We start from the raw sequence: 16493 nt of genomic DNA on the forward strand, positions 1-16493 counted from the left end.
TGTATGTCCTTCCAGCGCTCTCCCCGCGGCTTCTAGTAGGTGCACGTGCAAACCTGCCTCTCACGAGGGAGCGGAGCGCCGTCCCTGCCTGCCGACCCAGCTCCGGCTCAGGCGCTGACGCGCAGCCCTCTCATCTGTCCCCCCATTCTAGCGCCTACCGCCTTCTTGCTGTTCAGCCAGAAATGTGCCATCAGCCGCGTGGTCCCCGACGACCAGCGCAGCCCAGACCTCATCCTGCCCCTGCACGGGCTGAGGAATGTCAAGGCCATCGGCTACGACCCCCTGGACAAGTTCCTCTACTGGGTGGATGGACGCCAGAACATCAAGCGAGCCAAGGACGACGGGACCCAGGCAAGTGTGCCTGTTGGGGGGACATGGGGGTCACTTCTGCAAGGAGCTCCCCAGGACCGTTTCCAGGCTGCCACCCCGTTTTGGTTAGCAGAGGGGTGCCAAGAGCGCGCGGCTTGCGTCAACAACCATCCGCGCTCTAGTTATGTCATCCGGGGTATATCCTGAGCAGCGAGAAACCCTCTGATTATGATTATATGTAGAAATGGGATTTTTTTTTTCTTTCCATAGGGATTTTGTGCCAGGCTGGTTGGTATTGGTTATTCTGGATTCATTCTTAGTTCATAGGACTTGTGGAGTCCGTTTCACTGTAATGCAACGCGTGCGTTCCCAAACCTCAAGACGCTGTGCAGAATCACACAGCAAAGCCACAGGGCTGTGGGAGAAGGGCGAGGTGCACGGCCCTCAAAACTCTTGCCAGGGACACGTGAGGGGACACCTCATAAGTACAGGTGCACCTTTCTGCCTACGTTAAATGATTCAAGACACAGCTCCTAATGACCTTGAAGACACCTGAAGTTGGCTGGGGACGTGGGGCTGGAGGGTTTGCGTGGACCCACGGGAGGTGGCCCCTCCGAGACGGGGCGGGAAGTTGCACCCCCAGCATGCCCAGGCGTGGCTCGCAGCCCGCGGGGGGCGGAGGGCGCTGCTGGCGTGTGCTTGTGCGTGTGCACGCGGCTCGCTTGGGGCCGCGGCCGTCCTCGAGGTCACCCAGCGTTTGCTCACAGACGAAATCATGCTTTGACAAACGCGAACTCCGTGAGAGGCTCAGACGGGCCCCGGTGAATCACTAGAGCGGAGCCCGCACGCGTTTTCAAAGTACTTCTCGTAGCGGAACCGGCAGCTCTCGTGTTAGCCGTGGGGGCCTGTTCCCTGACGGACAGTCCCCCGGCGGCTCCGGGGCCCGCGCGGGGTCTCCGCGTGCCCGGTGGCGCTGGCCTTCCGCTGGGGTGGCGCTCACCGACACGCCCGGCTCACCCTGCCGGCGTCCAGGAGCTGCCGGACCCAGCGTTCCCCGTCTCTGCGGCGCGGTCAGGGCCGGACCTCCTGTCCTCACGGTGAAGTCTTGGAGCTGTTACAAGGCGACGCAGAGAAATGCTGCTGGTGGAAACTTCCAGACGATATCCGTGTCTGTGAAGGTCCCTTGGCTGTTCACCCTGACCTGGGTCCCAGCTCAGTGCGTCCGGGCTGGGCCTCGCTCTGGACAGAGGGCCCCGTGGCCAGCACAGCACTGACCAGCCATCCCCTGCGTTCTGTGTCCCTGGTTAGTGATAAAAGTCGCAGCTGAGCCCGGGCAGCCGCGGTGTCATCTCTGCGGTCGGCGGAGCCTGGCAGGATGGTGGGAACGTGTTCCTTTCACTCGTCCCGTGCAGGTGACAGCCACGTGCCGTCCTTTGCAGGACAGGAAGTGTGAATTGATGGCCCGTGGCTTCCCGGCAGAGGGAGGTAGTGGGCGCAGATTGCCTCAACGTCGCATCAGGCGCTGTTCTTGCCTGGTGTCTGACAAAAACAACGAGGGACTTTGAAGGAAAAGTCCTTTAGGGACACCTTCTGGGTTTCTGCTTGCTTTGGGAAACGTCTGTTTCCCTCCCTGGAGTCTTGCCGGCTTCACCCGTTGGTGGCTCTGATTCTCTGTCAAGGGCGCCCTTTGCCCCCAAGGGATGATGTTTTATTTTATTTGCTTATTTATTTTTAAAGATTTTTATTTATTTGAGAGAGAGAGTGTGAGAGCACAAGCAAGGGGAGGCGCAGGGGGAGAGAGAGAAGGAGGCTCCCCACTGGGCGGTGAGCCCAATAGAACACGGGGGCTCGGGGCTCGATCCCAGGACCCTGAGAGCATGACCTGAGTGAGCTGAAGGCAGACACTTAATGGACCGAGTTACCCGGGTGTGCCCCCCACACCCCAAGGATGGTGTTTTAAATCATCTACTTGACTGACCTGTCATTCCAGTAAAATATTTTTATCGTACTAGATATATGTAACATGGGGCACCTGGGTGGCGCAGTAGGTTGAGCATCTGCCTTCGGCTCAGGTCATGACCCCAGGGTCCCGGGATCGAGCCCCGTATCAGGCTCTCTGCTCGGCGGGGAGGCTGCTTCTCCCTCTGCCTGCTGCTCCCCCTGCTTGTGTGCGAGCACTCTCTTCTCTCTCTGGCAAACAAAGAAAATTTTTAAGAAATCTTTAATAAGTATACATAACATCAAAGTTACCATTTTATTTTATTTTTTAAAGATTTCATTTATTTATTTGACTGAGAAAGAGCACAAGTAGGCAGAGCAGCAGGCAGAGAGAGAAGGGGAAGCAGGCTCCCTGCTGAGCACAGAGCCCGATTTGGGGCTCGATCCCAGGACCTTGGGATCATGACCTGAGCTGAAAGCAGAGGCTCAACGCACTGAGAGCCACCCAGGTGCCCCAGATTTACCATTTTAACCATTTTCAAGTATGCAGCTCAGCCTTACGAAGGACACTCCCATTGTCATGCCACTATCACCACTGACCGTCTCCAGAACTCTGTCACCTTCCCAAACTAAAAGTCTGTCTCCACTAAACATTCGCTCCGCCAGCCCTTGGCAACCTCCCTTCTACTTCCTGTCTCTGTGAATTTGATTTTTCCAAGTACGTCGCAGGCGGGATCCCGCAGTACTCGTCTCTTTGTGTCTGGCCTCTTCCACTCACCGTGATGTCCTCAGGGTTCATCTGCATCATAGCAGGTGTCAGAATGTCCTTCCTCTTAAGGCGGAGGATACCCCACGGTGCGGACGACCACAGCTGCTCGGTCCATCCACTGACAGATGCTGGGTCTTCGGGCTGTCGTGACTGCCCTGCTGTGGACATTGCCACATGTCTAGGACATGCCCTGGACATGCCCTGCTGTCCAGGACTGGCGAGAGGGAGAGGTGTTGATTGTGGTGTCCGATAGGATTCTATTAAGGAATTTCACATTTGCGTCAGTATCGTTACTGACACTGAAGCTGGAGCTCGGGTTTTCTAACTGGCTGGTCGTTACTGCCCGTCGGCCAGAGGTTAGGTGAGGCTGCCCCACGCATTTCGCAGCTGTTTGTTCCCATAACTGGTGCCCCAAAGGCTGGTTTTACACCCGGCCTCGCAGATCCACCCTCCCTGGGGAACCTGATTCCTACTAGGGCCGACTGGAATCGTGCTGCACTCCTAGCCTGGCAGGTGCTCTGGGCTCTGGTTTTGGCCAGAGTCTATGGGTTTGAGGAAAGGAATGTTGGAGCTTGGCTCCCAGAGCCCCCAACTCTTGGGGATATGGATGTTGGTACCTGTGGAGACACAGTCCTTTAAAGTGGTGCTTTGCATTCAGATGTGTCACACACTTCTAGCTGCCCAGTGTTTCTGGACCAGGGGCTGCTGTGTGTGGGGGAGGGTGGTGTTCCTTTCTAGCTGGGTTCCAGGGGTTGGGTGTGGTGAAGGGGCTTCCTTTCGGCCCGCAGGCCCCTTCTTGCACCAGGAGACTTCGTTTTGACTGCTAGCAGGAGATGGACAAAATTTACAATGACCTCTTAGCCGAGCATCGTGCTAATGATGCCCTCTCAGAGGAAATGACTTTTCATCCAAACCGTTGGTGGTAGCTCTGGGAAGCCCACTTGGCACCAGGTCATATCACCTGAGAACCTGAACATGGTCTTTCTGGGTAACCCAGGGAGCCCAGATCCCCCAGGGAGTCAGGCTTCTGGCCGTAAGGGAGATGAGGGTGACGTTGGGCTCTCCCCTTCTCCCGCAGCATTTCGTGAAATGGTGTTCTCTGCCGGTAGCTCCGAAAGCCAGGTCTCGACCCTGAGATGCAGTGGATGGCAGAGTCAGGCAGAGCTCCACAGAGAGCCTCCCGGGGCAGAGACGCAGGGTGGCCACACTGCTGGGCTCCCTTAGGGAAGAGGGCTGCGAGGGGCAGACTTCTGTTCTATGCACCTGTCGTCCTGGCGCCCTAAATTTGAAAAAAATAACAAGGTTGGAAGGGCTCCTTCCTAAAGCACGAGTCCAAGACACCAAGCAAAGAGAGAGCAGATGTTTCGAGAAGGCAGCTGTGAGACTGGGCTCATTGTGGAGCCACCAGGCGGCCCTTCTGTGGGGCAGGAACAGGACGTGGAGGGCCTGGGAGCTGACGGCCCACTGTGAATTTGCGGGTGGGTGGGCTGGTGACCCGAGCTACCGGCCGAGAGCCCGGCCACGAGCTGCTGCTTGCTCAGTTTCCTGCTCAAGTCAGCGGTGCGGTGCGCCCTGACCCGACAAGAGGGGGCCCCAGACCCGGTTGGAGTCCCACCTTGCAGTCTGCACGCAGGCACCGAGGCCTCCGTCCTCCGGCGATGTCCATAGCCAAGGCTCGTCTCTTCCTTGTTACAGCCCTTCGTTTTGACCTCCCCAAGCCCGAGCCAGAACCCGGACAGGCAGCCCCACGACCTTAGCATCGACGTCTACAGCCGGATGCTCTTCTGGACGTGTGAGGCCACCAACACCATCAACGTCCACCGGCTGAACGGAGACGCCATGGGTGTGGTGCTCCGCGGGGACCGTGACAAGCCGCGGGCGATCGTCGTCAACGCCGAGCGGGGGTGCGAGGCCGAGGGGCAGGCGGGCACCGCAGTGCGGGGTTTTGTATCCCAGCGGGGAGACATGGGGAGGATAGAAGTTTTGGTTCCTAGGTTTTACCCTGTCCCCCTCAAATCTGAACCCAAAACAAAAATCCCTTCCAGAGCATCCCAGCTGAGGGCTGTTCATTCACTTGCATATGCTCCATTACGGGGAGCTCAGTATCTCAACTCCGCAGAGCTTCTTCCTTCCATGAAGAAGCAGGCAGACTCGGGAGGGTCCCAACGGGAATAACCAGGGGGAGGGGGACACTGAAAGCCATGTGACATAAAGCTCAGGAATAAAGCTAGGCACGCAAAGGTCTGCGGGCGGGCAGCGGGCACACGACTGCCACCTTCAGGTACCTACAGGGCTGCCACGAGGCGGGGCTCAGACTTGTAGAGGGACCGCTTGATGGGGCTCAGGCCTGGGGACGACCCGTGTGAACACTGCCCAGTGGGCCGGGCAGACCCAAAGTCGAAACCTGACCCCATCACTTGCTGTCCGTGGGACCCCAGGCAGGGGACGTCAGCTCAGGGCCTCAGTGTCTCCATCCAGGAATCTGAGGATGGTGGTGATGTCAGCCCCTGCAGCACACGAGGGCTCGGGGGGCACACGCCTAGTTATTTCGGGGGGCTCTCTAGCAATCTAATGGGTCTCCCTTGAGGCTGGCCTCCATAGAGGCAGGGACTTCTCAGCCAGAGCGCGTGCTAGTCCTCGAGGCTGTCACAGCAAGTGACTATCAGCAGGGGGTACAGGAACAGATGCTGGTCCTTTCACCATGCCAGGGGCCAGAAGTCTGAAGTCAGCTGGACTGTCCCCCTCGGGAGGCTCTGCGGGGACCCTTCCTTGTCTCTCTTCCAGCTTTGGGATTGGGGGGGGCTCCATGTGTCGACCAGGTGGCCTCACCTTGTTTCTTAATGGCATCTACAAAGACTCACTTTCCAATTAAGGTCACGTTCTGAGCTCTGGGTAGATAGACTTCTTGGGGGACACCATTCAGCCCTGTACAGCCTCGGGGGCCAGCCCTGCCGAGTCCGGGGCTGGCCTGCGTGGTGCTTTGCATGCTCGATCCTGGCCGCGGAGGTGGCGGGCCGCGACCCCCGTCCTTCACCCGCCCCCCCCCCACCCCCACAGGTACCTGTACTTCACCAACATGCAGGACCGTGCGGCCAAGATCGAGCGAGCGGCCTTGGACGGCACCGAGCGTGAGGTCCTGTTCACCACAGGCCTCATCCGGCCCGTGGCCCTCGTGGTGGACAACAGGCTGGGCAAGCTCTTTTGGGTGGACGCGGACCTGAAGCGCATCGAAAGCTGTGACCTGTCAGGTATGTGCCCGGGGGCCGCCCGGGGCTTGGGTCCCTCAGCAAGCCATAGGTCTGACCTTCCCCGGGACAGCCCGCCCGCCCCCCTCGTCATCCGTCATGGCGGTACCAGCCGCCACGCTCGTCAGGGCTCCGTTTCGGGTGGGCCTCGTGCTGGGGCTTGGTGTCTGCCACAGATGGTCTCGGCCGAGTGTTCCAGACGTAAGTCCTAAATTATCCCCACCTGCTAAGGCAGAAGAGGAGTCTCAGAGAGGATGGGTGGCCTGCCCAGGGTCCCCCAGCGCAGGCGGGGCGAGGAGTCGGACCCCTCCGCCTCTAGCACCGCACTTAGAGTCGCCCCGAGGCGCTTTTCTTCCGAGCAAGGCTGCTTCCAGGGAAGCCGCACTAGCTCCTGGCCCCAGGCCAGAGCATCAAATCCCCCCGGGGTCCCTGGCAGCCCTCTGTTCCGAGCCGTACCTGGTCTGAGCTCTGGGGGTCGGCCACCCCTCGGGGGGCCCTTGTCCCACTCGCAGGGGCCAACCGCCTGACCCTGGAGGACGCGAACATCGTGCAACCGGCAGGCCTGGCCGTGCTGGGCAGACACCTCTACTGGATCGACAGGCAGCAGCAGATGATCGAGCGTGTGGAGAAGACCACCGGCGACAAGCGGACGCGGGTCCAGGGCCGCGTTGCCCACCTGACCGGCATCCACGCCGTGGAGGAGATCAGCCTGGAGGAGTTCTGTACGTGTTGGGGGGCGGGGGTGGGTGTTGTGGGCAGGAGCCCGGCGGGAGGGTGGGCACTGGTGCCGAACTCTGAACTGACCCCTTGGAGTGAGTAGGAGACTGAGGGGTGAGGGGATGTGGGACAGGCCGTTGGCCAGGGCCACTCTTGGGCCCTCCATCCGCCGCCCCTCTGTCCGAGGCTGACCCCCTCCTCCACTACCAGCTGGACAACCTGCTCTGCTTTTCAGGGGTCCTGTGGTGAGAGTCACCCACCTTTGAACTAGTGCCCCCTTTGAAGAACTCCCCCTCAACTGATCAGTAGCCTTACTGCCATCTGCGAAGCCTCTTTGTCGTGTACGGTGACCAGACTGCAGGCATGACGTCTCGTCACCGCCACCGTGCAGACGAGCAGGCCGGGAGGCGGAATTTAGGATTCTACCTGCAACAGTCTGGGCTGTGCCCAAAGGCTGGGAGGGAGGGACCCCTACCCTTGGGGCCTCTTGTTCCTCTACCCTCTCCGTATATGGCTAGAGATGGGTATAGGAGCTTGTGTGTGTGTGTCTGTCTGTCTGCCCAGTCTGTATTCAGTAATTAGACCTCGGCTGCTGGCTGGATGCTTGCTGCTGGGACAGAGCGGTGAGCAGGGCCGTCACTGTCCCTGTCCTGTCCAGCTACCTTTCAGCTGCCCATCTTCTGGGCCCTGGGGGCCGTCCCACCTCCCCCACGGCCCCTCACCCTCCCACTGGCTCACGTCTCCCTGGAGTCCCCATCTGTGATTGCCTTTCCTGTCCTGCTCTGAGGGACTCCTGCTAATTCCTTGGCTCCCTCTTGACTCAGGTGTCCTGCTCTTAGTGGATAAGCTTCTCTCTTGAGCTGGGGATGTCACCCCTGATGAACTGAACGGTGGCTTCTGTGTTGACTGCTGGGTGGCTGGTTTCTGGCCTGGTGGGTTCTTGTCCGGGTCCGGGATAAGTGAAGTTGCCGGCCGGGTAAGCGGCTTCCAGATCACTTGGGTGCCTGATGGATGGGGGTCCGAGTGCCCGAGTTTCCCTTCTCAGCCAAGCCACAGACTCCTGGGCGTCACAGCCTTGAGAACTGCTGGCCCGTGGTCAGCATGGTGAACTTTGAGCCCACGAATGTCCAGTCCTGCGGGTGTTGGCACGAAGCCCAGCATGCCGACCAGCAGATCCTTGGACCTGAGGGGATGGGAGTGCCAGGAAATGTTTAACAAACGGGGCTGAGGCTGGAAACTGGGGCGTCCCTGTGAGTGCAAACGTGCAATGTCTGGGGTGACACGAGAGGCTCCTCGTTTGGGGGAGAGTGGGAGATCCTTGAGTGAGCTCTCCCGTGTTGATTTGGGATGTGGGGCACCCAACCTACTTACTCTGGGAATTCTGCAGCTCAGCTCTAAACCACAGGTGGCGCTCTCCGGCCCCTGGGCCCCATCTGGGATTTTGTAAATAAAATTTTATTGGCACACGGCCACACCCGTTGTTTTCTGTGCCACACACAGCCCCCTTTGTGTGACAGCTGGCAGACTTGTGACAGACGATGTGGCCTATCAAGCCAAAAGGATTTACTTTCTTGTTTATAGAAAAAGTTTGCTGTCCCCCACTCTAAACCGTGACTTCTGTCACTTTACACACTTAATCCCAGAGGCTGAGGTAGGGCACTGGTTTTTCTGTGAGGCTGGGGGTCGCGCTTTCTCTCACTTCCTCTCACCGGAGGGAGGGCAGCCACCCGCCTAGGCTTCTTCCTGCCGGTCAAGTGTTGGTTAAGTCGGTTCATTGAGCTGAAACCTGCGAGTTCCCTGGGGATTCACTATCCTGCCCTTTATCCCCTCGTGGCTCAGCTTCCTGGGTCTGCCGAACCAAACCGCCCCCAGGTGACCCAATGCAGTGGCAGCGTGTTCTCCTGCAAGCTGGAGGCCAGATGTCCGAGGTCAAGGGGGCAGTGGGGCCTGCACCCCTTCTGGGGGCTGTGGGTGGGGACGGCTCTTTGCCCCTTCTGGTCTGTGGTAGTGGCCGGTGTTCCTCGTGTCCCCGGGGCTCCAGTCTCCGCCTCTCTCATCGCACAGACTTTGCCCCTGTGTCTGCATCTCCGCCTCCCCTGGAGTCTCTTACAGGGATACCTGTCGTTGGATTTATGGCCCCCCAAAAAATCCAGGATGATCTCCCCGGATCCTTAACTTGATTACATCTGTGAAGACCCCTTTCCCCAATAAAGTCCCATTCACAGATTCTAGGCATTAGGACGTGGGTGTGTGGGGGCCTCTGCCCAATCCGCTACACCGTGAGAGACTGGCAGTGTAGACCTGTGGTTGTGAACGTGGAGGGAGTGGGTGTAAACGGGCCAGGGTAGGATGTGAGCGCTTTTGGCTTCCGCTTCCCTGTCTTGTGAGATGCGTGGCAGAGGAAGTGGACTCTGTAAGCTGCCCTGGGAACTAAGTGGGGCGATGTGTAGCCCTCGCCCACGGGAGCACCCACTCTTGTGAGTTCTGGCCTCGCCCTGGTTTCCAGCACCCTCCAGGCTGCAGTCCTGAGGTGAGAGCCAGAGCCCAACCCGCTCCCTCTTTGTGTCTCCACAGCGGCCCACCCATGTGCCCGGGACAACGGTGGCTGCTCCCACATCTGCATCGCCAAGGGTGACGGGACCCCACGGTGCTCCTGCCCAGTCCACCTCGTGCTTCTGCAGAACCTGCTGACCTGTGGGGGTAGGTGTGACTTCAGCGGTTACTCCTGGGACATTGGGTTCCCCGCCTGCCAGGTCCCTGCTTCACAGCCTTTTAAAATCACAGTCACTGTGTCATCCAGCCTCCAGAACCAATGTCCAATGTCCCTCCTCTTCCAATGTATGCATTTGGGGCTGCAAATTTCCCTCGCAGTACTGCTTTCGCTGCATCCTACAAATTTTGATAAGTTCTATTTTCTTCCCTTAGTTTAAGTTGTTTTAGAAGTTCTCCTAAGATCATCTCTTTGGCTCCTGAGTTATTTAGAAGTGTGTTGTTTTAATATCAAAATAATTGGGGGATTTCCTAGCTCTGTCTCTGTGACTTGTTTCTAGTTTAAAGATCTATCTAGTTTTATTTGAGAGAGAGAGAGTGCGAGTCGGGGGAGACAGAGGGGGAGAGAGAGAATCTCAAGCAGACTCCCTCCTGAGCACAGAGCCTGATGTGGGGCTGGATCCCAGGACTCTGAGATTGTGACCTGAGCCAAAAGCACGAGTTGGATGCTTAACCAGCTGAGCCACCCAGGAGCCCCAGATTTCTCCTTTAATTCCGCTGTGGTCAGAGAACATACTTTGTCTGACTGCTATCTGCCTAGCTTTGTTCAGGTGTATATGACGACCCAGCATGTGGTCTTTCTTGGTGAGTGTTCCGTGTCCGCTTGAGAAGGACGAGTCCTCTGCTCGTGTCGGGGGAGGTATTCTGTAGAAGTCAGTTAGATCCAGTGGATGGGTGGTGGTGTTCAGGCCACCTGCGAGCTCCGCTTGCCTGTTTCTCTCTGTAATTTTGTCTGTTCTGCGTCCTTCCACCCTGGACCCTCTTTTTCCCCTAAAGCTGAGTGGGGAGTGGTCAAGAATGTAAGTAAGCTTGGGGTCAGGCACACCTGGCTCAGATCCCGGCTCTACCACTTCCCAGCTGAGCCGTCCTGGGCTGATCATCTGTCCTCTCTGAGCCCTCGCTTTCTCTTCCGTGGAAAAGAGAGGTCGAGAGCACCTGCCTCGGAGTTGTGGTGGTGTTATGTAACGAGCACTTTGCATGGTCCCCGGCATGTGGCCCACAGGAATGCCAGCTTGCTATTGGTGGTGGGACGCTGGGCAGTCCCAGTAAAAAGTGACCGTTGTTATCCTTCCTGCGATGAAGCCCATGTCCCAGGGCTTCCTCTCTCCCACCCCCAGAACTCAGGCTGGTTTTAATTCTGTCCCTTTTTTGCTTATCCTCACCCCTTAGGGCTCCCACACTGTGTCCTACACACAGAAGATGCCCATTCTCAGCTCGCCTTGCCCCTGGAGCTCAGGGGCTAGGACCACAGGGCCTGTCCTTCTGGAACTTTCTCCTGCCTTGCCTTACACTGTGAACCTCAGAGATCTTTGCCTAGAGCAGAGGGGACATTTTGTGGCTGTCCCTGATGGGGGCCACCTTGACCCTCCTGAGCTTCTTTACGGCTTTTTTCCAAGTTCCAGCCTCAGGGCTCACATGGTTTTGTGGCCTGAGTGGCTCTGACCCCCGCAGATGTCCAGGCTGCTCTGGGAAAGAAGGGACTGCCCAGAGTGCCCTTGGAGCCCAACCCTGGGGTGCCCCCTCGGCCCCTCTCCCAGACTTGTGGATGCCTGGCTACTTCTCTGGGGGGACCACAGAAGGATAAGAGCTTGGAGGGGTTCTCGGGGGTGACAAGGGCCCTTGTGCCTCCCGAGGTGGCAGGAGCCAGACGGCAGAAGGGGCAGCCAGCCACGTGCTTCAGCTTTCTCGGGCGCTGCCACTAAAGCTGGTTGAGCCCTTCCTGAGCCAGAGGCAGCCACACACACCCACGCTCGCCTTGCCGTCCTGTGAGGAGCGTGGGACGCAGCGTGGCTGCTTCTGTTTTGGGATGAGGGAACGGAGGCTCTGGGAGGTTGGGGCATTCGTCTGGTTGTACAGATTTGCCGAAGGGCGCCGAGGTTCAACCCCAGACCTGTCCTACTCCCACCCGGTCCCATCCTGCTCCCCAGCTGAGTCCTGGCCGGCACCGGCCTGCACTGAGGAAGGTGGATGTCAGGAATGGAGCCACTCGCCATGGTCACCTGGGAGGAGGTGGCCCCAGGTCTCCTGTCTCCTGCTCACCCAGTCCCCCACCATCGGGGGACTCCCTCCACTGGGAGCCTTCCTCCTCCCCCTTGCACCCTCCTACCGTGGCATCCTCGCTGTCCTGCCTCTCCTTAGCCTGCTCCCCAACCCCCAGCTGTATCCGGGGGTGTGCTGACCACCCGCAGAGTCCCAGCCCACGGCTCCAGCTGCTCCAGACCTGTGACAGGTGCAGGTCCCAAGCACCTGCTTTCTGATCCCCCATCTCCCGGGGGTGTGTGTTGTGTGTGTGTATATGTGTGCACGCCGCGGACGCTCGGGTGTGGCCAGGCGGGCATGCGTACAGACTCTACACGAGACGGACAGCCCAGCTGGGGACCCCAGGCAGGCAAAGGTAGGGCCCCAGTTGGGGCTCTGGTGGGCATCCCCAGAGACCTGGCCCAGTGCCTGATGTGCGTGTGAGGAGATGGAGAGCCGCAGGAAGGGGGGTCTGCCCTTGCTTTTCAGTGGTCAGAGTGGAGTTTCTAGCTAAGAGCGTTTTCTGCTCACCTTGGTGTTCACCTGCTGCTTAAAGCTCAGGTTTCCATTCAGCACCCTTCCCTACAGTTACAAAAAGCAACAAAGGAGATTCGTGTCTCCCTTCAGCAAACGCCTATGACCCCCACCTTCATCTTACACTGGGTCTAGAGGCGGGACTGTGACCCGTCACACTGCCCTGGAGACGGGTTCGGTACAGCTCCCTGATCGAGCTGAACCATCTCCCGCTTGGAAGCCCAGCAGCGCCTGGCCCCGGGGGGCGGTGGGTGATGGTGTTCGCCGTGTTCCCCGCAGAGCCTCCCACCTGCTCCCCCGACCAGTTCGCCTGTGCCACCGGGGAGATTGACTGCATCCCGGGGGCCTGGCGCTGCGACGGCTTCCCCGAGTGTGACGACCAGAGCGACGAGGAGGGATGCCCGGTGTGCTCAGCCGCCCAGTTCCCCTGTGCGCGGGGCCAGTGCGTGGACCTGCGCCTGCGATGCGACGGCGAGGCGGACTGCCAGGACCGCTCAGACGAGGCGGACTGCGATGGTGAGGCCGGAGGGCTCCCTGCTGGCCCCGCCCCTCCCGGTCCCATCCCACCTGCCCGACCCCGCCTCTGGTCCCGCCCCTGCCTCTGGTCCCGCCCCTCCAGGCCCCGCCCCCGCCTCTGCTAGACCCTCCCAGAACCTGCTCCCACCTCTGCCCACCCCCTCCCTTGCCCGCCTGGCCCCTTCCCCACCTCCCCCGACCCCTGGGCCTGCTCCATCCCGGCTGCCCCCTCCTCAGATGCCAGCCACTGGCCCTGCCCTCCTGGAGCTCAGGCTCAGTCTGGCCAGTAAGAGCAGGTTTGCCATAGAACCTTTGCCAGGGTCAAATTGCCAGACGCTCCTCGGTTTAGGAGAGGAAAAGGTTACTTTTAGGCCCACTGAGGAAAACCTTGTCATCCACCCCGCCCCGTCCGGTCAGGCGATTTGGCTTGAAGACAGACTGAAAGAGCCTTCCCTCACTGGGTCGAGTTTCGCCAGAACCCAAGGCAGATCCAGGAGTCAGCTGGACTTCCGTGGTGCGCGCTCTGATTAATCCCGGTCCCCGCAGGCATTGCTGTCTTCCGCGGAGGGGTGTACGGGGTAACGCTGGCGCCTGGCTGGTTTTAGCACCCCACTGAGCCCAAGGGACAAAAAGGTTTCCTTAGTCACCCCCAGTCCACTCTGACCAGCAGGATCTTCCATATCCCATCTGTGTGCCTCCTCTGAGTTTTCCTTTTATAAACGATGCACTGGGTAGTTTACTGCCGCATGCCATCAGCACCATGGCCCCACGAGCTTGGGGGGGGGGGCTGCGCTGTCTCCCCCACAGCTGGCGGGTGTGTTCTTAGATAACTCACGTGCTCATTGGTCACCCTCCGCTGTCCCCTGCATGGTGAGCCCCCATCTTGTGGGAGATGAGGGCCTGGGGATGGGGTGCCGCTTCCTCAGCTCCTTCTATAGAAAGCTGCAGACAGGGAGTCTTGCCGCCTTAGGGACCCTTTGAGAATTTGAGGGCGGTGGCAGACCAGGGATTGGCAGACTGAAGCCCCAGCGCCAGATCCCCACTGCTACCTGAGCGAGTGCCAGATCCCCAGATGCCCCACATCCCGACTGCCACCTGCCAGGTTCCTTTGTTTACACGTTGTCTATTTACATACGTTTACATACATATGCATGTACATTTACATACAGATCTTGCCACGAAACAGCAGAGTTCCGTCCTTAGGACAGAGACCTGCGGCCTTCAAAGCTTGAACACCTATTACCTGGCGCCTTACAGGAGAGTTTGCGGAGTCCCACTGTACACCCTCGCCCGAGCACAGGTGTTTTGGTGACAGTCTCAGAGGACGGCAGGAGCCCGGACTAGGAACCATGCCCTGCTTCTTCCCTCGTGAATGTCGATCCTGGTGCAAAGTTCAGCCCTGACAGTGAGCCCTGTTCGGGCTCTGGGCTTTCCCGTGTCTTTCGGAAGCCTCCTCCCAGCTTTGTTGCCAGCAGATTGTCCCACCCGCTGCAAGGACAGGGTCAGCTCATCTCTGATTCCCAATGAGGGGCCCTCAGGGCAGGGCAGGTGGGGAGATTAAATAGCAGACACTGGGGGTGGACAATGGCTGAGCCCCCCACTTCTATCCCCCCCCCCCCGCCGCGCCGGCAGTTCCTTCCTTGGAGAGTGATGGCTCCTTCCCCATCCGCATTCTGGAGCACAGAGGGAGAGACAGCAGGCAGTACGCAGGCTTCTTCCTCCTGGTCCAGCAGGCTGTGAGCTGCCTTGGACCTCCTGGCTGAGCTCTGCTCCACCTTCCTGCTCCTCTGCCCTGGGAACTCTGCTGGGAAAGCAGCTGTCCCCTGCCCCACCCATTCTAGGTCATTCCTCCTGTTGGCTCTTGCCTCCCCGTCATGCAGGCGAGCCCTGGGGCGGAGGGTGTTAGTCCTGGCCCTGTCTGGGCCTGACCCGTGGTAGGAACCTGATAAATACCTCCCAGGGGTCACTGAGGTCTCTTCCCTGCCAGCCCTACCCCAGCATCACACAGGCCTCGGAACCGGGGTCATGGCGGGGAGGGTAGAGACTGGGTTTGCTGTGACCGCTCCCTGACCCCATCCTAGAAAGGGTCCTGTTGGTCTGCTCTGCATCTGGAACCCAGACCTTCTTGCTGGGTCTTTGTGGCGGGGAGCACTGGCTGTTGGCTCTCCACTTAGTGCACCTGGCCGCGTCATGGCCCGTGTCCCCTCTGAACGCGCGACTCCCCCTTGCAGCCATCTGCCTGCCCAACCAGTTCCGCTGCGCCAGCGGCCAGTGCGTCCTGATCAAGCAGCAGTGCGACTCCTTCCCCGACTGCATCGACGGCTCCGACGAGCTCATGTGCGGTGAGCCAGCTTCCCGTGGAGGGTTGCCCTGCATGAGTGGGATCTTAGAGGGAGGAAATAGGCTGGGGGCCGAACCAAGAGGCTAGAAGGTTGGCAGTACTGGGCCTTGGAGGCAGGGGGTGGGGGAGGGAGGCTGGCAGGGAAGCCTTCCAGGAAGGAGAGGCAGTGGTGAGGCTGAGCTGGGGGAGGGGGTTGGCCCTGGGGTGTTTCTGGCTGTGACAGTGACAGGCCCCCTGTGGGGTAGATGGGGGGGGCTGCAGCTGACTGTGCCTGCGGGGGCGTGCTTCTGCCCTCTAGGACCTCACACTGGGGCATCTGTTGGGCAGTGAGACTGCTCTGATGGGGTCAGGGTGGTCCTTTCCCCGTCAGCCTGTTCTCCGGGTGAGGAGGTGCCTGTCCACATGTACACACGTGCTCTGTGCCTCTTGAGTGACGCGGCCTGTATAGTCAGAGACGGGGGCCACAGGATGTGAGGCCAGGGCAGTCAGGGAAGTCTTCCTGGAGGTGGTGGCTCTCGAAAGGCTGTCTTTGTTTCAGACAGGAAGGGAGCTAGAGCCCCAGACAGGAAGTGGGAATGTACACATGTGTTTGGGGACCATGGGCTCTCCATTTACTGTCGAGGTACCTGGGCTGAGAGAGGTCTTGTGAGCGGGGAAGGGGGAGGGGGCTCTGAACAGTTTTGTACCTTCATACGAAGCCAGCGAGGCACCTTGGTTACCATCTCAAGCAAGTGAGTAACCTGGGGCCAGAGGACAGAGATGGGTGCCACCCGGGGTCTGAGCCCCCGCCCCTTTGCTGGGCCGGTGCCAGTCTGATGGTGATTCCGGTGTCAGGGGTGACATTTATCTGTAGTCTGGTGCTGTCACCCGAGCCAGCACGTTCCTCCTTCCCCCTGGGTTTTGGCAGGCAGGAAGGGACATAGTGGAATGTCCTTGAACTCCTTGGGCCAGCCTGATGGGAAACCCAGCGTCCTTTTGTCAAAGTTGAGTTTCGAGCCCTGGGGCTCCCTCCCCATCCCTTGAGGCTCTGATGGCAGAGCCAGCCTGAGGAGTACCCCCACCTGGCCCTCGCACTGGTGGGGCCCCCAGAAGGACTCCTGGGCTCCTTGCGGCCCGAGCGGGCTCCGGCTTTGCAGGTTTGGTGGAACCCCCATGCCCGGGCTCTGTCACATGGCGCCCTTCATGCTGCCCTCATGTTGGGCCTCTGTGTGAGGCAGATGCATGGGGCACAGGGCAGGCCTCCCGGCCTGGGTGCACCGTCAGTCCAGCCAGTCCCTGCACGTGGGTGACATCCCCTGCTAGACAGGCTCGCAGCCCCGGGAGCTGCCTACCTGCC

General features: G+C 59.5%; 1 protein-coding gene across 1 annotated transcript in view; it reads left to right on the top strand.

The window, feature by feature from the left end:
- The window catches only part of LRP5 (LDL receptor related protein 5), a 97616-nt gene that overhangs the window by 73075 nt on the left and 8048 nt on the right, over positions 1-16493 (top strand). Inside the window, exons 13-19 of the mRNA XM_032879676.1 lie at positions 152-351; positions 4712-4920; positions 6074-6264; positions 6774-6983; positions 9553-9678; positions 12580-12816; positions 15048-15158. Coding sequence (XP_032735567.1) covers positions 152-351; positions 4712-4920; positions 6074-6264; positions 6774-6983; positions 9553-9678; positions 12580-12816; positions 15048-15158 — 1284 coding nt within the window. The remainder of the gene's footprint in view (positions 1-151; positions 352-4711; positions 4921-6073; positions 6265-6773; positions 6984-9552; positions 9679-12579; positions 12817-15047; positions 15159-16493) is intronic.

This window comes from Lontra canadensis, unplaced genomic scaffold, assembly GCF_010015895.1.
Source record: "Lontra canadensis isolate GAN:19392208 unplaced genomic scaffold, GSC_riverotter_1.0 scaffold66, whole genome shotgun sequence".
NCBI classification, from domain to species: Eukaryota; Metazoa; Chordata; class Mammalia; order Carnivora; family Mustelidae; genus Lontra; species Lontra canadensis.